General features: G+C 50.0%; 1 protein-coding gene across 1 annotated transcript in view; it reads right to left on the bottom strand.

The window, feature by feature from the left end:
- Nucleotides 1-22,812, bottom strand: part of TULP4 (TUB like protein 4) — a 265,359-nt gene that overhangs the window by 49,354 nt on the left and 193,193 nt on the right. Inside the window, exons 6-7 of the mRNA XM_058289627.2 lie at nucleotides 5,168-5,348; nucleotides 3,007-3,141 (exon numbers count right to left, since the gene is read on the bottom strand). Of these exons, the coding sequence (XP_058145610.1) occupies nucleotides 3,007-3,141; nucleotides 5,168-5,348 (316 nt within the window). The remainder of the gene's footprint in view (nucleotides 1-3,006; nucleotides 3,142-5,167; nucleotides 5,349-22,812) is intronic.

The following is a 22,812-nucleotide window of genomic DNA, read 5'->3' as shown; positions in this document are numbered from 1 at the left end:
TCATGACAGAATTACTTTTCCCCGAGAAAGGGTAAAAGTCACGACAGAGTATAAAAATAACAAAGGAGGTGAATGAATTCTCTGCTCCCTGTGTGATAAACAGAAGTCCCCAAAGCTGGGTTACTCAGCAGAATTTTTTTTCAAAGGTGAATTTCCCCAGCAAACAACTGTAATTCCCCCCTGCATAAGAATCTCTGTCAGGAAAGTGACCCCTGATAGTGGGGAAAGCAGCGGGTCCCGGGACCGAGGGGCTGACGGAGTCTAAGTTCGTTCAGCGGGACGTGAACTCCAGCGCTGACCACGAGCTGCGCACCTCAGCCCGCCTGCCTTCAGGAAGGGCCTGCGTCTCCAGGAGGCAGGAGCAGAGGAGACCTGCCTTCTCCTCCTGGCGTCGATCCCTCAGCCACCCTACAGCAGCCCGGCTCCCTCTCCTAGAACTGAAGGCTCGCCAAGCAGGGAAGGCCCAAGCCTGGGCACCCACGCGGCTGGTACCGCAGGACAAGAAAACTGCCCACACGGGGCACCTAACTAACGCACAGCACTGCCGTTTGATCTAATTTTCTGAGATGAGGAGAACGCTGTGCATGAACGTGAGTGAGTGAAGGCATCTTTAGAGTAGTCCAGGCGACACTGACCAGAATGCTACAACTGCCTGAACTTAAAGGATAAATTCGAGTCAAAAAATGTCACCTTTGGGAGGCTGCTTTGAGTCACCCCTTCCCACATTAATTAATCAATCTGATGCATACTTGGTGGGAACATGTTAGAAATGATGCTCAAAAAAATATACTTTAGGAAGTGGATGTGGTTCAGGCGATTGGGCTCCTGCTTAACACACGGGAGCTCCCTGGTTTGGTTCCCGGTGCCTCCTAAAGAAGATGGCAAGCTGGTACAACGGGCAGGTGCAGCAAGCTGACACGACAAGAAACACGAGAAGAAAAACATAATGAGAGACACAAAAAGGCAGGGAACGGAGGTTCTCGGTGCCTCCTGAAAAAGATGGGCAAGACAGTGAGCTGACATGACAGGCAGGTGCAGCAAGCTGATGCCACAAGATGATGCAACAAGAGACACAAGAAGAAAAACATAATGAGAGACACAACAAAGCAGGGAACGGAGGTGTCTCAAGCCATTAAGTGCCTCCCTCCAACATCGGAGGTCCTGGGTTTGAGTCATGATGCCTCCTGAAAAAAGAAGGAAGACAGACACAGCAAGTGCAAACAAAGTGAGGGGAGATAAATAAATCTTAAAACAACAACAACAAAAAACTAGCCTACTTTGATAGACATAGTAGAAAACAACACATCTAGGAGAGAAAAACAAAGTTCCCATAAACAAGATGATAAAAAGTTAGAAAAATTCCCCATATAAAGAATACAAAGTGGGAAGCGGATTTGGCCCGATGGATAGGGCATCCGCCTACCACATGGGAGGTCCAGGGTCAAACCCAGGGCCTCCTGACCCATGTGATGAGCTGACCCACGTGCAGTGCTGATGGGTGCAAGGAGTGCCCTGCCACGCAGGGGTGCCCCGCGTAGGGGAGCCCACGCGCAAGGAGTGCGCCCCGTAAGGAGAGCCGTCCCGCGTGAAAAAAGTGCAGCCTGCCCAGGAGTGGCGCCGCACACATGGGGAGCTGACACATCAAGATGACGCAACAAAAAGAGACAGAGACTCTGGGTGCCGCTGACAAGAATACAAGTGGACAAAGAAGAACACACAGCGAATGGACACAGAGAGCAGACAAGGGGGGGAAGAGGGGGAGCAGGAAGGGGAGAGAGATTTTTAAAAAAAGAAAGAAAGAATACAAAGTACCTGGCGGTAATTACATTGCTTTCAGCCCTGACCAGGTACTTGGCACAGGACAGAGTCCGGGACTCCAGAACTAGAGGCAGGTCCCAAAGAAATTATGAAACTTGGTTAAAAGGTTTGGAAATAGAATTTTTTGAAGGAGAAAACTTCGAGATAGATGGCTAAATACATGGGAGACTAGCACGACCGGCCTGGACTACCTCCAGGAAAGACAGAACGCGCAGAAAACCGCGCGAGGGAAGCGTGAGGAGCTGCGGTTCCCAGCACGGAACACCCGGCCCCGAGGGCCTGACTGCGCTGCCCGCTAGTGCGCACTCCCGGCCCCCTGCAGCGGATACTGAAGAATTCCTCCCAGTCCAGCTCCAGAACAGCAGGGCGGGTCCCCCAAGAGGGAGTGCACTGCGCCTCTAAAATTGCCCTGAAGCTTAAAAGCAGGCGCCGTGAGCGCCGGGGCCGTGGCGGCGGGCTCGGGGTTCCTGCCAGCCGAGGGCCGAGGGCGTGGCCCGCACCCCCGCCGTGGCGCGAGCAGCTCTGGAGCGGAGGCGGCCCTGGCAGCGCCGGCCTGGCCGGTGCCCGTGCTGGAGGGACGGTGGCACGTGGCTGAGGGCCAGGCTGTCCCCCGCCTTGCTCAGATCAGAGCAGGTCCTTTAACCTGGAGCTGAATTTAAAACTTCCTGCAGAGTCTACAGAACGCCTTCTCTAAAGAACTCACCTGCGAAACGACACTGAACCGTAAGACGCACTACAGCACGAAGGCGCCGGGCGCGGGTTTTCTCCTGAGAGCACAGCTGCTAACAGCGCCAGGCGACCGCAGGCCTCCCGCAGCCTTGCGAGGTTCGCGGCAACTTCACTGCCCAACACCAGTCCTCAGCGAGCCCGCGGGCTCTGACAGCAGCAGGGCTACGGTACGTGACGCCCTGCGCCCCACGCTGCCTCGGGCACGGCGGGTACCTGTCCGTTTGGCGCAGTCGCGGCGCCAGCCAGATGCAGCGCACACGTGCGTTTGGGCAGCGGCCATTCTCGCCTGGGGGGGCTGAGCAAGAAGAGACCGAGCGCCAGGGCCCCCTCGCTGGAGAAGCCCCGAGCGACGGGGAGATGACGCCTCGGCCTCCACCAGGCCTGGCGGTCGCTGGCATGGGGAACCCTGGCGGTGGAGGGCGCCGAGCTCGCGTGGCGGGGCCGCGCCTGCGCCTGTACCTTTCAGCCCCGAGTGGATGACGGTGGGGGACAGGTCGTCGTAGCTGCTCATCAGGCTTATGTCTCCGGAGGTGAAGCTGACGGTGAGCAGCGGCTTGACGGTCTGCACGGGCACGGGGTACGCCGCGGGGCCATCTGCGGAAGGAAGGGGTGAGGTGAGGGGGCGCGGGGCCTGGGCGGGCGGCTGTGGGAGCAGCCCACACCCCTCGTCTGGGAGCTGACCCCCAGGGCCACCGGCAGGGCGGCTCCTCAGTGTGAGGACGGTGACAAGCTCTCAAACTTACGTGTTCACGTGCAGTGGGTTTCTGATGATCTGTGAGTGAATCATTTTAATGCCAAGCAATGTGCACAGGTATGGCGCGGGCTTCTTAGCCCAGAACCAGCACTCACAAAGCTGCTTTTAACACCAAAGGGTCTTCCGCTGACCGTCCCCGGAGCCACTGGATGGCTCATAGAGAATTCCACCTGTCCTCGGTGCGCAGCGAGTTTCGCGGAGGGGGGATGGTGGGGGTGGGGTGGAGGTCTGGAGGAGGAGCCCGAGCGCACGTGCTGGCTTCCCGCTGGTGGCCTGACTGGTGCTGCAGAGCTCTCCCTCCGGCCTGGGGGTCAGGGCTCTTTCTGCAGCCCCCCGAGAGCTCCTTGCCTTGGCCGAGCTCCTCCACTCAGCTGGGGGGCTGCCCTATCCACCCCCACTCACCCCCAGTTCAGCCCTGCCCACAGAGGACTTGGGCAACTCCCACCTGCTTCACCCAAATGTGCTGTCGGTGCCTGCGTCCCCCAGTCTCCAGGCCACCAAGGAAACTGCTGTGTGTGGAGGGCGGGCGCCCACCGTCCTCTCAACAGCCCCTGTGTCCGAGGACAGCTGAGAGGAGCGGCCGGGCTTGCCTTCTGTTCTCAGACAGACCCGGGCTTGCTCTCTGAACTGCTGAATTTGGGGACACGGCAGCTCTAGAATATCGGCCTCTGGGCTTTGTCTTCCAGTAAATGAATGCAAAGTGTTCACCAAAGGGAGTTCTACTCTAACAGTACACTGAGCCTACGTCCTGACACCCTGACTCAGGCCCGTGAGGCTGTCGGAAGGTGGGCGACTCTGGGCTCACGGCTGGAGTTATGGAAAAGGAAGCGGCTTCCTCCCAGAGGCCATATGAGGGCACTAGGGACCCTGCTCCCTCCCCAGGCCCACTGCCGCCCAAGTCCTGCCCCTAGACAGCGAGCTCTCTAAAGCCAGCACACACAGGCGTACACGCGCACGAGCGCCTCGCTGGGAATCCTGGGAGGACAGAGGAGACGGAAGGCGAGCATGCCAAGCACTGCCGAGTTCGCAGAGTGCCTGGACCACCCTGCACGGGGACGAGTGTGCCCCCGACGCAGGGAAGGTCGGGCAGAGCCCCCCGCCCCGTGCCTCAGACAAGCTCAAGGCCCAGCTGCGGGGCCAGCACCCCCCACCGCTGTCCATTAAAAAGAGGAGCAGGTGTGGGGTTGGGGGCCTGGCCTACTGGACGGCGACAGTGGTGATGGCCAGCGTCAAACCAAAGGCCTCCCCCCAGTGCAGGGATCAAGTACGAGGCACGAGGTTGGGCGGAGGAGACCGGCGTGTGACAGTAACGCCCCATCACGGTGCGGCCACCATTCATCACCAGTCAGCCACACGGCCGTCAGCGAGCCTAACGTAGTCGAGGCTGGGGGGGACGGGCAGATCTTGTAACCCCAAGAGGGAACGGCTTCTGCCTGAGATTAAGCCCAGGCGGGCAAGGGAGGCCCGGGCAGGGCCTTCTCCACGCGCAGAAGGAATCCTTTCCTCACCGCTGAAGCGTCAGCCTCGCGTGGCTGAGGAGTTTGGGGTTGCACACACTCAGTCACTCAGTTCTGTCGAGAGCACAGAACCGGTCGCCTTCAGCGCGCTGTTCCCACTAAGCAACTATGCCCCACGGGACGCCAGAAAAGCCCCAAGTCTCCGTCTGCCGCTGGGAAAACCTGAGCCCACGCACTGGATCATGCCCGCGACAGGACGGCGCCAGCGGGGAGAGGCCGTCGGTCGGGAGTGGCGCTGCGGCCAGTCCTGCGCTGCGCTCGGTCTAGGCCTCCCCCGTGGGGCCGGGCGCTGGGCGTCCCTCCTCCCCAGCCCAGGCTCCCCGACCGGTGGTGGGGGCAGCGCGCGTACCCTGGGGGGGCGAGTAGTCGTCGGAGTCGGTGTCGCTCTCGCTGCTGTCCTCCACCAGGAAGCCGGGGTAGTTCCAGGACATGCCGAGGATGCCGTCCGACTCGTGCAGCAGCACGTGCGCCAGCATCCTGCCGTGGCAGTCCATGACGATCACCTGCCCGTCCGCCGTGCCGAACAGCACCTGCAACGAGGCCTGGGCCGTGACTGCGCGGAAGGGCGCTGTGGCGCCCGCAGGTCTGCCGCCCGGGCCTGCATCAGAGGCCAGACGTGCTTAGAACAAAGAGCACGAGTAAGTCAACGAGGGGACGCCAAACAGGAGTGAGCAGAAACTAGGTATTGCAAGGACTTCCAACCTCTAATACGAAAATGTGGCTGAAAGGATGACGAATATAAGCGTTACGTTTACGGACATTTTCAAGAAACCTGGCAAGGTCACTGTCAGCTTTATGAGTTGTGTCTGGCTCTTCTCATGTGTTTCATTTTGGTTGAAGATGAGGAATTAAGAGAATACTCACTCATTTTTCTGGAAAAATGAAGAAATAATATAGATTTATTGTTATGACATTTCTCAAATTTAGAAGAAAAAGTTTAGGTTTATGTTTGACCAAAGAGAAAAGACAATTGGCTGTGTAAGCATGGTATTAATTGAATTTGCAAAAGAAGATGCTTCTGAACTAGTTTGTCTAATCTTTTATTTCACTGAGAATAAAAATGGCACTGATGAGGAAGTGGATTTGGCTCAACTGACAGGGCGTCCGCCTACCACATGGGAGGTCCAAGGTTCAAAGCCCGGGCCTCCTGACCCATGTGGAGCTGGCCCACGCGCAGTGCTGATGCGCACAAGGAGTGCCCTGCCACACAGGGGTGTCCCCTGCGTAGGGGAGCCCCACGCGCAAGGAGTGTGCCCCGTAAGGAGAGCCGCCCAGTGCGAAAAAAAGTGCAGCCTGCCCAGGAATGGCACTGCACACACGGAGAGCTGACACAGCAAGATGACGCAACAAAAAGAGACACAGATTCCAGGTGCCGCTGACAAGAATCCAAGCAGACACAGAAGAACACACAGCGAATGGACACAGAGAGCAGACAACTGGGGGGGGAAGGGGAGGGGAGAGAAATAAATTTTTAAAAAATCTTAACAAATGTTTATGAGTCATTCTTGGTTCTTTAAAAAAAATGGCACTGATGTACTAATTAGTATGTGACGCCACAGTCACAGTATTGAGACAGCCACTGAGTGTGTACTTTGCACTAAGTGCCAGGCCAGAACGTCGCTCATCCACTGTCCACTGGCCCTGCATGGCCCTCGGTGGGGCCTGCGGCTGCACTGACCGCTGGTGCCGGCGTGGCCCTCGGTGGGGTATTCACGCACGTTTTGAAAAGCAACTATGCTCCTTGGTGGCCCCTGATTACTTCCTTCCTTATATATTCAATTACTTGTTTTTAGTAACGATGGCTCATTAAGAAACAATTATTCACCCCCAGCGCAAGCGAATCCCTGCTCCTCCCGCTTCAGGCACTCGTGCTGCCCGAGGCGCCATTGGCTCCGACTCCACGGTGCTGCTACTTGGCGTCTGCCAGCTCTCGGGACGTGGACAAGCCTGCTCTGCTCATCACGCCCCCCCAGGGTCTCCTGCGGCACCTGGCGCCTACCAGCAGTAAGGAGGGAAGGGATGCGGGGAGCGGAAGGGGAAGGAAACGAACCCCTCTGTGGGAATCCTGAGAAAGAGTCACGTGCTTCCAGCTTAGAGACGAAAGAGCAGATACCAGACGACAGAGTGGACGGGGCTGGTGAGCAAATGGGTCACCGGTGGCCAGCAGCACACTGGAGAGCAGGAGAAGCAGCCAGTCCAGGGAGCAGGTCAAAGCACAGCTCAGACAATGCGCCATTCAGACGGGAGAGGGGCGGGGGTGGCTCAGGGGTGAGCGCCCGCCTCCCATGCTCAAGGTCCTGGTACCTCCTAAAACAAAAGCTGGGGAGAAAGGAGAAAGCAGCGCCAGCAGTCCAGCTGCCCAGCATGACGGCAGGAGGCGCCTCTGCTTTGGAACCAGCATGTCACTGATAAGCTGGAAACACCATCTCCTCTGGTAGCTCTTTCCATGCTGGGTCACTTCCAATGGGACGACGCTTGTGGAGTCAAGGAGCGCAGGAGGGCTCTGCTCCAGGGGGCCGCTACCACCGCTCCTGCCTGTCCCACTTCTTCTCCCCACGGCTTCAAGGACCCCGCCACCTGCGACTCCCACCCCACTGCCTTGCTGCCATCCTGCCCTGGGCGTGCCAAGGCCCCTGCAAGCCAACACGTCCTTCCCCTGGTGACATACAGGACCAGGTCCTCTTCTAACCAAGACTAAGGCTCAAGTTTCCTCTCCAGTGTCCAGTATAGCGTCAGGCCCACTGGGGGCTCAAAGGACGGGAGCGCATGAGCAGGCGGCCATGGTAACTGAGCACAGCAGGCAGCACCCCGGCTCAGCCCTCTGGCTTGCCTGTCTGCACGCTCAGGGCCTCACGTGGGGCCGCAAGACTGTCAGTCAAGGAATTCCTGCTCCTTTGACCACTGCCCAAGTTTTCCTACAAACGAGCAGCCACTTCTTTCTTCTTTCAGCTACACGTTTTAAACCCAACCAATGCTCAAAGCCACCAAACTGACCATCAAACACTTTTTCGGTTACAGGTTATGGAAATTTCTGTTCCGTACGTTCCCGACAGTTCCGCAGCGAGGCTGTGCGGGCACGTTCCGTCTGTAATGTTTATTCAGGAACGAAGCAAGCTGACGGCCACCTGTGGACTTCAAGCCAACGTTGTCTCTTCAGGCCCAGCTTATTTTCCAGTCATGAAAATACTCGTTGAGGGCACAGTTTTTAATATCAACACAATTTTTAAAATAACGAAGGCATCCACGTACAAACTCTTCATTCCGGTGGAGCCCATTCTAAACTATTTCAGATCAAGTTATTAAAAATGGTAACTGCTATTACCAGTAATTTTAAATGAACCAAAGTTCATTTAAAAGGAGGCTGGAAGAGGAGGTAAGGTGATCTTCGGTCACAGCTACCCATCAAAATTCTTGAATAAAGACCACATTGGGAAATTCCAACTTCAAACAGACAAGCTTCTATAAATGTCCGTCTCTTCTGAAGTGGAGTTTAATTAGCAGCATTGGAACTAATCCCTGATGTAGCTCTTTCCCATTCATTTCCTTTTGTGAATTAAACCACGGACTGATCTGGAATCCCTACTGGCAATCAGCACCGCTGGTGGCAAACATCTAAACACAATGCTATGGAAAGAGGAATGAAGGACAAACAGCCATGTCCCTCTGCTCTTTAGAAAGAACCTTCTCTGTTCTGAGATGCTGCTGTAGTAAAACTTCCTTTTTTTAAAGACCTCCCTGTTGGGTTTGGAACATTTGCCTCCCAATGTGCTTCAAGGCCAGATTTGAATGTTTTGCAACTTAAGGACAAGAGTCACTGAAACCAGACAGCTGTAGATGACAGAACTGCTCAACTAACAGAAAAGTTTCTACTTTTTTAAAAGGATGAAATGTAATTTCCCAGTTGGCTATAACAATCACTTCTAAAATAGTTACCTTAATAGATGTATTCTGATAAATGTAGGAAAGAAATCTCATTCAAATTACCCATAATAAAATACCTGAATCTTTGGGCTAAACATGCAATTTTAAGTCATCTGACCTCTTCCCTGCAGAAAAGACTACTTTCAAATTAACCTCTAAAGATGCGGGACTATCCGATGTCTAAAGGCTTCCAGAGGAGATATTCTGTCTGCATTAGTCATCAAATTTAATGTTTAATAATTCCCATGGCTATCAAGTTCTTCTCCAAATCTTTTGGGTTCCATTTTAAAGTTGATTCTGCCTTTAATAGTAACAAAAACAGAGAGTCCTAGAAACTCCCGTCTGAGGCATCCGTCACGTCCCTTTGGCTGACCCACCTTCTAAAGTACCCCCATAGCTGTCGGATGTGGGTGGAAGGGAACAGCCTGACTAGCAGACTAATAAATGCATTTAACTAGAATATCTCCAGTAAAACACCCAAGTACCTGGAAACACTGGTTTGCAACTAGGGAATGGAACTGGGAGGCTTAGGGACAGTGGGAGGAAGGGGATTTTCACCATTTACCCTGTGAACATTGAGAATTTTATTCCAAGTGGCTGTACTATTAAAAACGTATTTAAAGATGCGTTTCAGGAACAGGGAGCCAGGGCAGGTCTCTGGCACAGCTCAAAGTCCTAGGACAGCGAGGCCTTGGGGAGGGAGGCTTTTTGTTTTAGGGGAAGAGCCCACAGTGTTAGACTCGGCTTAGCTGCTTGCTGACCTGCTGGGACAAGGGCAGGCCTGGGCCGAGTTCAACCCCGAAGCACACACGAAATTTGGGGGGATCATCTCGTTTCCTGTCTCAGTCTCGTCTGTGAGCTAAGATGAGTTCTCAAATTCTTCCTGTTTTAAAATGCTAGGAATCTTTAAAATAGATCCCAATACCTTCTTGAAATTCTGGTAATTTCTCCCTGTGGCTTGAATAAATCTCGTCAACCAAAGGGCTCGGAGGTGGCGTCACCCTGATCTGAGCCGAGTCGCGTCGTCTGACTCCAGCTCTCGGCACAAATGGCGCGCAGACCCTCTGGCCCGCGCTGGCAGGGGCTCCACCTGAGGCTGACGCCACCCCTCCCGTGGGACGCCAGGGCAGGGGCTGGCGCGGCAGCCACGCACAGCTCGAAAGGGCTGCCCGAGATGGGCGGCTCGATCCTGGAGCCCGGCAGTCCGGGCCAGGGCTCCCCGCCAGCACCAAGGCCACCCACACGCTGCGGAGCTGCCAGTGCTAACATGCGTGCGGGTGCACGATCCAACGATGCCTCAGCAGGAAGCCGGCCCCCCAGGACATGCAGCCTCCTGGCTCGTTCCCCAGCAGGTGCACGTAGTACCCGCCCCTGTACACCTCTCGTTTTTGGCCTACTTACTGAAACGTAAATTTCAAGAACGGAATATTTATGAGTTTTATCATTTATTTATGCTAAGTGTTCTACAGTGTTTTATCAGTGATCGAAGTCAAGAAACAACAAAGGGCAACTTCATTTTTTAATGAAGTTTTTAAACATCTTTTGAAAAAAATTTTTAACTTGCCTTTTCTTTTCTTTTTTTTTAAAGATTTTGTTTATTTCTCTCCCCTTCCCGCCCCCCCCCCGGCCCCACTGTCTGTTCTCTGTGTCCATTTGCTGCGAGTTCTTCTTTGTCCACTTCTGTTGTTGTCAGCCACATGGGAATATGTGTTTCTTTTTGTTGCGTCATCTTGTTGTGTCAGCTCTCCGTGTGTGCAGTGCCATTCCTGGGCAGGCTGCACTTTCTTTTGCACTAGGCGGCTCTCCTTACGGGGCGCACTCCTTGTGTGTGGGGCTCCCCTACGCAGGGGACACCCCTGCATGGCACGGCACTCCTTGCGCATATCAGCACTGAGCATGAGCCAGCTGCACACGGGTCAAGGAGGCCCAGGGTTTGAACTGCAGACCTCCCATGTTAATTGCCATTTCTTTTAAAGATACACCGATCACAAAAAATACTACATTAAAAAATATGAGGTTCCCATGTCTCCCTCACCCTACCCTACCCCTCCCAAATCAACAACCTCCCTTATCGTTGTGGCACATTCACTGCACTTGGGGAGTACATTTTGGAGCACGCTGCACCACATGGATTATAGTTTACCTTGTATTACATTCTCCCCAAGAATATTCAGTGGGTTATATTTTTTTAAATTCTTAACTGCTGTCGGTAAACCAAAAAACACTGCCTGAAGAAAATAAAGAGCAAGTCCTCAAACAGTGGCTGCACCTGCTTCTGCCAACGATACCTGTTTTACCCCAGAGAGGTCACCAGGAACTAAATGTCCACCGCCTCACTACCCCGTCAAGTGGCTGCACAAGGCGGGAAGTCACCTCCGCCTCCTTGCTAAGCCCGCTGCCGGCTGCCACTGCTTTCCTTGGTTGTCACTCCTGCAACCCTCACCTGTTTTGGCAAGAATAATTCCAACACATGCTCAGTTCAGGACTTAAAATAAAGACTGGCTTCCCCTTGGCAGTACAGGCACCACTAAAAAGACAGGTTAAGGTAGTGTGGGTAAAAACCCACCTGTGCAAACGCTGTACCCTAGTGAGAGAGAAGCGCTGACCTCCTTCCAGCAGGTGTAACACAGGTGATACACTGACCTTCTTACAAGAAGTATAATACAGGTAATAAGCTGACCATCTTCCAGCAGGCGTACCAAAGGTGCCACTCCAATGCCAAGTGTCACTAACACAGTAGAAGGGATATGGGGCATTTCTTTTTGGAGCAATGAAAATGTCCTAAAATTCACTGTGGTGATAAAAGCACAACTCCGTGATTATATGCTGAGAGCCACAGATGGTAGCCTTTGGATGGACTGTAAGGTGAATAAAATGCTTAAAAAAACACAAAACCGGGGGTGACTCTGATGGGGAAGAGCCTCGCTCTGTCCACTGGTCTAGGGGAACCCTGGCGTCCAGTGTCCCCCACTCCCCCCAGCCAGGAGCTCACCCTTGGAGCCCTGCACGTGTCCTCCAGCATCGGAGTGGACCACGGGGACGTGACTCCAGAGGGCTGCGGGTCTGTAAAAAGCAGCCTGAGGACAAAAGCTGCAGAAGAGAGAGGTCCATGTCCTAGTGGCTCTGGGCATTTCCAGGGAAGCTAAAACCTCTCCATGCCTGCAGGTACCTTGGGGCCAGGGGTGTCAGGTGCCTGGAGGAGGTGAGCGTGACGTGGGGGGGGGGCAGCCAGCTGAGTGGGCCCTAAAACCAGCCTTCCGGGAACCGCAGAGGGGAAACCCTTGCGAATCACAACCTGTGACTCTTACTTGGGTCCATTTCCATCAAAGCACGGGGCTCATCTACGTGTTCGTGTCAAATATCAATATATTCTTGTCATTTATAAAACTACGGTGGCAACATCAGGCTTTAGCTGAGGAAAGAAAGGTAGGAATAAATTACTCTTCAATGTTCCTTTATAGCTCGTTTCGCACCTGACAGAGCAAGAAGGAAACCCTCAGAATAAACCTAACAGCTCTGGTGCAGTCAGTGCGCTCCTTTAAAGCCAGGGACAAGAGAAACTCCAGACCAGTGATGTATGTCAATTGGATGAGAATCTTTTTCAAAGTAGAGAAAAGAGGAGGTGCGATAAGGCACTGCGGTTTTGGAAGGAAAGGCTACTTTGCAAAGAGATGTATTTATACTGAAGCATGTACGGGTGACATGACATGCTGTCTGGGATTCGCATTAAAAAGAGCAAAGGAAAAAAAATTTTTAAAGGGTGAAAATGTGTCTGTGGCAAATATGATGGTTCTTTGTTCTCACTGTTTTATTATGTGTTCTGAAATTTTTCATCATCAATTTTCTGAAATTTTTTAACTAAAAATCCCCACAGTATCCTTTATTACTTGGGAATACTTTTAGAGAGTTAGAAATCTCCTTGTGCTCGGTGCTGGGGCATTAGCCACAACCCTGGGTTCAAAAAGGGCCCGATTCTTCTCTAGGACACGTGGGCACCTGGACGGTCCGTTTCTCACCAATCAATATTCCTGAAAAGAGGACTCTGTCACACAAGCTACTCAAGTCCCGATTCCTCTCCACTCCATGTAGGAAATTCCCTGCAAATGGATACATGTATATACACACATATATATGTATATATAGAACATGGAGTAACAGGCTTCCTCCCAGCGCACCGAGCCTCTGCAGCGTCTCCGCAGCTCCTGGGGGCCTTGCAGCGACTGTCGTGTTGCTATGCCCGTCCCGGCACCCTCGGGTCGCTCCCGTACCAAGGCCATGGACTCACGATCACCCGTCACATCGATGGATTGCGTTTTGAGAAAAACAACCTTTCAGAGGACAAGAGCTGGGATACCCCCTCTATATCCAAAAGCAGAAAGAATCCACGTCCCCTCTGCCGTGGGAAAAGACACAGTAAAGCCGAGGCCAACCGGCACAGCACGCGAGAAGAGCGTCGCCGCAAGCACTTGTGTGCGCTAAGACCTGAACAACTGAAATCTTATCCTGGTGACTCATTTTATCAACCTGCTCTGCCTTTGAAATCATGTTTTAAAAGTACCTAAAGAAAGGTTCAGTCTACCTAAGTTTTAAGCTGCTCCCTGCTTTGTTTTGTACTTATAAACAAATACTACCTCTAGTTATCCAGAACTAAAGTCTAAACATTTACGTAGTAGGTGAAGATTCCCATTTCACACCAACAACTCTCTTCTAAACAAGGCCAATTTCTACAAAATGTCCTTTTAAATAGGGAGATTCCCATTTAAATAGGCAGAGTACCTCAGGTGGGTATTTAAAACATAATCACCCTTTAAAAAGTCAGTTCACCTACATGTCCAACACACTAAATAGTTCTCTTTCAGGAGGACTACCACTTTCTCTAGAGAACACGAACATTGCAATATATGTGAAAAATACCTATTTCTCCCTAGAAAGGATAGCAGCATGCTAAAGAAAATTACAAAGGAGAACCACTGGTCGTTTATTCCAATTAAAAGGCAAGCGTAATACATATCTACTGAAACAGTTTTCATCATTAAGACCATGCCTGTAAACAACCTGGAGAAGGCCTGTTTTCACAGCTCAACTGTCCTCTCCCCTTTTGTACAGGATATGCTTCTGGTGTTTTTCCTAAGTTCCTCACCACGGTCTCCTTTGCTGTGTAATTTAATCCTGGTTTGCAGCGCTCAGCACCTGGGCAACTCCGTGGACTAGTTAATTGATGGGTTACTTCTCACATTTATGAAAAGAAAGCATATGCCCTTGTTATTTTTTAACACTGACGTGTGTCCTCATTAAAAGAAATGAGTCGTACAGTTTGCTTCTTTTGACTATAAATTTCCTAAATGTAACTCTAGGATGTTCATTGTGAGTATGTGTCATTGGCACAGTAGGTCAAAGGGAGAATTTCAGAATATTCATAGAGGAAGTCTGTTGGTTCATGATAAATAAAAATTCCCATTACCACAGAGTGGAGGGGGTAGTGAAGATGAGATGGAGGGACGTAAAGAGAAGGGTCAGATATGCCATGGGAAGAAAAAAGGAAGACAGCCATGTAAATATGTCAGAAACCCTCTCCTGCTGTCCTCAGGCAACGCCACTGGAAAACCGTGCCAAGAGAACGGCAAATCTTTTAAAGGCTTTCATCCAAGGAAATTGTGTAAAATTTCTTGGTAAGGTATTCTAACATCAAATAACTCTGAGTTATGTTTCTGTATCATGGATTAAGATTAAACAGGGGAAGCGGACTTGGCCAGTGGTTAGGGCGTCCGCCTACCACATGGGAGGTCCGTGGTTCAAACCCCGGGCCTTCTTGACCCGTGTGGAGCTGGCCCATGCGCAGTGCTGATGCGCATAAGGAGTGCTGTGCCACACAGGGGTGTCCCCCCACGTAGGGGAGCCCCACGCGCAAGGAGTGCGCCCCGTAAGGAAAGCCGCCCAGTGCAAAAGAAAATGCAGCCTGCCCAAGAATGGCGCCGCACACATGGAGAGTTGACACAAGATGACGCAACAAAAAGAAACACAGATTCCCGGTGCTGTTGATAAGGATAGAAGTGGTCACAGAAGAACACACAGCAAATGGACAGATAGCAGACAACTGGGGGGGAGCGGGGTGGAAAGGGGAGAGAAATTTTTTTAAAAAATCTTTAAAAAAAAAGATTAAAGGGAAAATAATTTACATTAAAAAACTGCTCATGATTTTGAGTGGAAGGAAGACTTTCTACAAGAGGGATAACCACATGGCCTAAAAAATTAAAAACACAAGAAACAAAAACCTGAATCTATCCAGCTTTAACTGATGAAAGATGTCACACCAGTACTGGCAGAGGTGAAAAACCAAAAATTTAGACTTTTCTGTATAAAATGTTGTGGAGGGAAAAATAATGCTTGGACCCTGCAGGGCAGGAGACGTGCTTTAGCAGAAGTGCTCTCCTGCACGCCTGGGAGCCTGGGAGAACAGCCATTCCTTACGAGGGGCTGTGAGCACAGCCATCCCATCCCCGGGCACCTCCTGCTCACTCCAATGCCGTCGCAGTGCCAGCGTGGCGCCGCCGGCCCGGGGAGACTGAAGCACGGGCCTTGAATCTGGTCAGGAAGAAAGCACCCAACAAAAAAACACTGCAGCGGGAAAGCGTGTCAAGATGTGCTCTTGGTCTACAACTGCTTTTGTTCCATGGGCCCCTGTGCCAGTCAGGTGAAAACCAGGGACCCCTTCTCAGAATGCAGCAGCAGGTAGTTTTACAACACTCAACCGCGCCAGGTCTAACAACTACTGTGATTTCAAAGCATGGACAGCCGTCAGTGATTTTCCGGGATATGCAACACCTATAATGTGATATGAAATGAATATTGCTGTAATTCATTGCCCACTCTCGTAAGTGAATGAAACGCTACCTCTCAATTAGTGGTCAGAGAAAATAAAGATAGTAAGTTGCTTTTTCTCAATTCCAGCTCGTGGATCTCTCTTAAGAGCCCCTGGTCTACAGGAGTGCCCCTGCACACCCGAGAGAGAACAGCCAGCTCTGACCTGGGCTGGGGGCGGAGGGAGGGGGATGGGAAGACTGCACAGAGGAGGCGATGCTAGAGCTCAGCCCTCAGGAATGGGCGGGGGCCGGCAGACAGACACGGGGAAGGGGCAGAAGGAACAGAACGGAGAGGGAGAGGACAGCAGTCTGCGTCCCGGACCAAGCAGTCGGCTCTGGCTAGCGAAAAGGGCAGAGAAGGAGCTAGAAATCACGAGGGTCACGCGGTAGGGTGAACACCCCAGGGCACCCCGCTCGACCGGCAGCAATGGGTGAGACTCCAGCAGAGGACTGGAGCAGGCAGACAAGGGGCCAGTGAGGGGCAAGTGGGCGCGCCGACGGCCAGGCAGCAGGCTGAGGCCAAGCCTGCGGACTGACCTGTGCTGAGACCAGGGTCCTTCTGAGGCGGAGTGGCGGGCTGAAAGCAGGACGGGGCCCGCTCCCGCGCAGGCCGGAGACGCACTGAACCTCTGGAGGGCTAGGCCTGGCGTGGGGGCAGGCAAGGAGAGCCCGAGCCCACCTCGGTCCCCAGGGGAGGCCGAGCAGCCTCCCCTGGCACCCACTGCTGCCCCGCGAGGAGCTGCTGCAGAAAGTTGGGCCCACTCCTCGCCTCAGGGACCCCCACCAAGCTCCCGGAGGCTGCTCATGGCCGTGAAAGTGTAACCACCAACCAAGGGCCACTGAGGGTTGAGAGAAGCACCTGCCAGGACCTGACACGAGAAAGAGCAAAGCGGGAGTGGAAAGGAGAGCGGGGATGGGAGAGACGAGCACAGCGCAAAGCGGTCCGGCCTCGCCTGCACCTCGCTCTGGGGCTGTCCTCGAGAACCAGAGCAGGATGCTGTTTCCAGGGACAATCAGGAGACAAAGAAGGGCTGTTGGCAATTAAAAATTTAATAGACGTCCTCTAAAAAGCAAAAGAAAACTTAAAAGCGCTTACTTAGGAAATCATCCAGAAAAAGAGGATAAAGCGGCAAAGAAAACAGAAATCAGGAGAGAACAGACGTCAAGATAGATGACAAGTCTCTAACACCTGGAAAGAAGGGAAAGAAAAAAATGGAGAAGAAAGAATCAGAGAACTGAACAGATGGCTTCGGAGCATCCACCCTGAAAGCGACCGCAGGCCCAAGGGGAGAAGAGGGATGGGCAGAGGGGAGGAGGGACGGGCACGGGGGGGAGGAGGATGGGCAGAGGGGAGGAGGGACGGGCAGTGGGGAGAAGAGGGATGCACAGAGCAGGGGAGAGGGCCAGGCAGTGGGGAGGAGGGACGGGGGCGGGGGGGACAGCAGTGGGGAGAAGAGGGATGGGCAGAGTGGGGGAGAGGGCCAGGCAGTGGGGAGGAGGGACAGACATGGGGGGGAGGTATGGGCAGGGGGAGCAGGCAGAGGGGAGAGGGCCAGGCAGTGGGGAGGAGGGACGGGCACGGGGAGGGGAGGATGGGCGGGGAGGGGCAGGCAGAGGGGAGGCGGGCCGGGCAGTGGGGAGGAGGGGCGGCTGTGGGCGGGACGTGCCAGGGGCCGCCTTCTCCTCTTCTGCACCCGGGCCTGGGAAATCGAGATCTGGCAGACAAACCTGCCCTTCACAGGCAGCCTCCTCCTTTGGAGCTACACACACCAGCCCGTCGCTCCTCAGCTGAAAGGCTCCCACCCTCACCAGCCACTCCAGACTCAAAACGGGCTGGAAGGGCATTTTACACGAGTCACGGGACACAACTGTCTGCAGCGCCTGGGGCACAAGCTCTGCGTGGCGAGCAGGGGCTTCTCCAGCCGAGTTTATATGTATTTCTGACATTTTCTACGTATGTTGTTCGGCTTTCCCCCAAATCCTACAACACTCCTCTGTTAATAAACACATCTCAAGTTTATCGAGCTGCATTTGTGTCATTGTCTCTTCCGCGCATTTCTCATTCTCCAAAATATACTTTTACTGAATCCTCACCTATCCCATCAACTCTGAGTAAGATCACATTCCTTTCTTGCTATTAAATGGAGGGCATATTTTAGCCTTAAATGAAACACATCATTTAAACGGGTTGCGAAAAATAACTTTGTTTTCACAAGGCTTCACCGCACTGCACAACTCCCCTACTGGGCTGGGATGACCTGACGTAGCAGGATTTCAATGTGGTTTACTAGAAAGAATACGATGTCACCTCAAAGGACTCCTGCTTAGACTGTTTACTTCAACTTTAATCCATTTATAAGAATCCAGGAGACTGTAGAACAACTTAAATGATACTGAGCAAACAATCAGAAAAATCCACGGACATTCTATGACGAGGCCAGGCTGAACTCTTTGAAAGTAAATGTCCTTAAATTAAAAAAGAAAAAGAGGTAACTCTTCTAGACCAAAAGACAGAAGAGATATAATAACCAACTACTACACATGGACTAAACTGGATCCTGATTCCACAAAGTAAAACCAGAAAAAAGTCTAGAACATCCTTGTAACACTTAGGAAAACAGGAGTGGTTCCGGCAAGATGGTGGCTGAGTGAGCTTGCCTTGCCGTCTCTCCTGGGAAGAGGCAGCTGGGCGCTGCTGGAGACTCTCTGGGACCAGGCTTTTTTGGGATTTTTGCAGGGCAGGAAGTGTCTGGACATTGATTTGGTGGGAAGGTAATGGAGAGGATTGGTCTATAAGATATAATTTAGGTTTTATTGCCTGGAGGTGAGACCTGCACACGGGCTGCTCCCTCCTTGGGGGTGGGCAGAGCCGCGGAACCCGCACTTTGGACGCGCTTTTTGGCGGCTCTGCGGTGCAGGGGAATTCGAGAGTCCTGGGCGGGCTGTTGGGGGGTTGATGGGATGGGACGCCTTTGCGGATTGATTTGGGGAGACAGACGGTGTTTTGTTGTCAAGTGGGGGAATTTTTGATTGTGGACACAAATAATAGCGCTTCCGCCTGGAGCCCCGCCCCCACAGGCCCAGCTGCCGATCTGCAACGGAATTAGATAGCTGAATTGGCGCAATATCCACATAAATAAACCCTAGTGAGTAAGTGAATTGCCGGGTTCAGACATAATATAGAGTCTGCGGATCTGACTTCCCCCACAGGGCTGGCAGCCAGCTGCGGGGATCCCTGAGGGCTGTGTTACACTGTGGGGCTCCTAGGTTTCCTGTTGACCAGATTTGAGGTGGCCAGGTCTGAGTCCCCTAAACTCTGGTGGCCCACACCCCAGAGACTCACACCTCTTGAGTCTTCAATATCTCAGACTTTCCACCCCTGAATCCATCACGCCCTGAGGTCCATCTGAGGTCCTTGAATGCCCTAGCCTTCAACGTTTGCATTTTTCCTTAACCGTTTCATTTTGTTTTGTTTCTATTTTCATTTTATCTTATTTTTTACTTTTTTTAATGTCCTGAGTGCTAATATTGCATTATCCCCTAGTCTTTTCTCCCAGCGTATTCCCCAAAGTCTTTTTTTTTATTCAGTTATTTAGGGTTTTTTTTTTTGTTGTTGTTGTTGTAGTTGGTGTTGCAATTGTGGTTCACGTATATCTGTTTTTTTCTTTCCCCTACCTGTTCCACCCTTTGCCCACCCCCCTTTTTCTTTTTTCCTTTCTTCTCTTCTTTCTTTCTTTTTTTTCTCTTCATTTTTTGTTTTTTCTTTTTCTATTTTCACTCTCCCTCTTGTCCCTCATTTTCTACTTATTTTATTTCAACTCAATTATACAATAGGTGCTGCAGGGAACACCTCACATTTGCTGGGTTTTCTCATCCTCCACTGCCTCATTTCTATGTGAACTGATTTAGGCTACCTACACTATCCCCTTTCCCCTACATCTTGATATCCGCCATCATCTACTGTCCCTCCTATATTCCACCTCCCATCTCCCTTTCTTTGATCCACAAAGTATCTAACTCTTAATTCCTAATACCCTTGCTTTGTTTTCTGTCTGTTATCCACTCTTGAAACTATTACCTTTCTTTTCTCTTTCCCTCTCTCACGAAAGCAATAGCTTTTTAGCTCATACCATATTCCTCCCATATTCAGTCAGCTACCTCATAATAGGTACTCTACCTACTGCTATAACTCTACACAATTTTACATGAATCTAACCTCCATCCTCCCAGATCTCATATTCTTGCTTTGTTAACATGTATCACCAATAATACTTTACACTTTTTCCTTGCTTACACAATTACCTTTCCCCGGCACCAATACTTTCCTTTAAAGTGAACTTAACCAGCAACAAGAAATTAAAATAAGAAGAACCAAGTGACAAAGAGAAGATATAACACTTACGCAAAAACAACAGCTAATTAATCTCCAAGAGTAGACAAAGAAGCTAAGGAACTGATTAAACCCGTCAAGATAAAATGATGACCAGACAGCAACAAAAACTTACAAACCAAACCCAGCAATCATGAAAACATGGCTGAATCCAATCAACAAACTAAAAATCAGGAAGGGGAGCAGAACTTCGCTCAAGCAATGAAAGATTTTAGAACATTTATCACCGACAAATTTGATGAAATAATGAAAGAGGTTAACAACATGAAGACAGCACTCGGAGGGGAAATTGCAGACATACGCAAAAAGATAACAGATATGATGGAAATGAACACCACAGTTCAAGAAATCAAAAATACACTTGCAGCAAATATCAGCAGACTAGAAGAGGCAGAGCACAGAATTAGTGATGTGGAAGACAGTACATCAGAAATCAAACAGATAGTAGAAGGGGTCGATAAAAAGATAGAAAGAATCCAGCTAGGACGTAGGGACCTGAATGACAATGCAAAACGCTCAAACATACGTATTATAGGCATTCCAGAAGGAGAAGAGAAGGGAAAGGGGTCAGAAGGAGTGTTGCAGGAAATAATGGTTGAAAACTTCCCAAATCTACTGAAAGAGACAGATGTACATATCCAAGAAGCACAGCGCACTCCACTAGTCATAAACCTCAACAGGCCCACCCCAAGACACATACTTGTCAAATTATCCAATGCTCAAGACAAAGAGAAAATCCTAAAAGCAGCAAGAGAAAAGAAAACCATCACATACAAGGGAAGCTCCATAAGATTAAGTGCTGATTTCTCATCTGAAACCATGGAGGCAAGAAGGCAGTGGTATGATATAATCAAAGTACTAAAGGAAAAAAATTTCCAACCAAGAATACTCTATCCAGTTAAACTAGCATTCAAACATGATGGAGAGTTCAAAATATTCACAGATAAACAGAAACTGAAAGAGTATACCAACAAGAAACCTCCCCTTCAAGAAATTCTAAAGGGAGTTCTGCAGGAAGAAAGGAAAAAACAGGACAGGCAGAGTTGGAGGAGAGTATAAGAGCAACAAAAAAAGACAAAAATAGACGAAAAAAAATACAAACAAAATATGACAATCACAAATCCAATCAAAATATGGCTAACACAAATAATTCCTTGAAAGTAATAACACTGAATGTCAACGGATTAAACTCACCTATCAAAAGATTCAGACTGGGTCATTGGATAAGGAAATATGACCATCCGTATGCTGTCTACAAGAGACACATCATAAACCCAGAGACGCATGGAGATTCAAAGTGAATGGCTGGAAAACAATCATACAAGCAAACAGTAACCAAAAAAAGGCAGGAGTAGCTATATTAATACCAGACAAAATAGACTTTAAATGTGAAACAATTGTGAGAGACAAAGAAGGACACTACATTTTAGTGAAAGGGAAAATCTGTCAAGAAGATCAAACAATCATAAATATTTATGCTCCTAACAAGGGTGCCTCTAAATAAAACAAGGGTGCCTGGAAAAACTAAGTGAAAGAATAGATGCATCTACAATTACAGTGGGGGACTTTAATACACCACTATCTACCTTGGACAGAACATCACAAAAGAGAATCACTAAAGAAACAAAGCATTTGAACAGTATATTAGAGGAGCTGGATAGACATATATAGATCATTACACCCAAACACAGCAGGATATACATTTTTCTCAAGCGCACATGGATCATTCTCCAAGATAGACCATATGCTAGGCCACAAAGAAAAGCTTAATGAATTCAGAAAGATTGAAATCATACAAAACAGTATCTCTGACCACAGTGGAGTGAAGCTGGAAATTTGCAAGGGACAGAGGCCCAGGTTTCACACCAAGATGTGGAAATTAAACAGCACAGTCTTAAAAAACAGTGGGTCAAAGAGGAAATCTCAAAAGAAATCAATGACTACCTTGAAACAAATGATAATGATAACACAACATACCAAAATTTATGGGATGCAGCAAAAGCAGTACTGAGAGGGAAATTTATAGCCATAAATTCGTATATCAAAAAAAGAAGAAAGAGCAAAAATTGAAAACTAACTGCACATTTGAAGGAATTAGAAAAACAACAACAAAGTAACCCAACAGGAAGAAGAAGGAAGGAAATAACAAAGATAATAGCAGAACTAAATGAAATAGAAAATAAGAAAGCACTTGAAAAGATAAACAAGACCAAGAGCTGGTTTTTTGAGAGATCAACAAAATTGACAAACCTTTAGCGAGACTAACAAAGAAAAAAAGAGAGAAGATGCAAATACACAAAATAAGAAATGAGAAAGACAATATCACCACTGACCCCACAGAAATAAAGACTATCATAAGAGGATACTTTGAAAAACTATATTCCAACAAAAATGACAATTTAGAGGAAATGGACAAATTCCTAGAAACACATAAGCAACCCATACTGACGAAAGAAGAAATTGATCTTAACAAACCAATCACAAGCAGAGAGATATAATCAGTCACTAAAAATCTCCCAACTAAGAAAAGCCCAGGGCCAGACGGCTTCACAGGCGAATTCTACAAAACATTCCGGAAAGAACTAACACCAATTCTGCTGAAACTATTCCAAAAAATCGAAACAGAAGGAACATTGCCGAACTCCTTCTATGACGCCAACGTTACCCTAGTACCAAAGCCAAACAAAGACACCACAAGAAAGGAAAATTCAGACCAATTTCTCTAATGAACCTAGACACAAAAATACTTAACAAAATACTTGCTAATCGTATTCAACAACACATTAAACGAATTATACACCACGACCAAGTGGGATTTATTCC

Source organism: Dasypus novemcinctus, chromosome 28 (assembly GCF_030445035.2).
Source record: "Dasypus novemcinctus isolate mDasNov1 chromosome 28, mDasNov1.1.hap2, whole genome shotgun sequence".
Lineage (NCBI taxonomy): Eukaryota > Metazoa > Chordata > Mammalia > Cingulata > Dasypodidae > Dasypus > Dasypus novemcinctus.
This window is presented reverse-complemented; position numbering and strand designations above follow the sequence as displayed.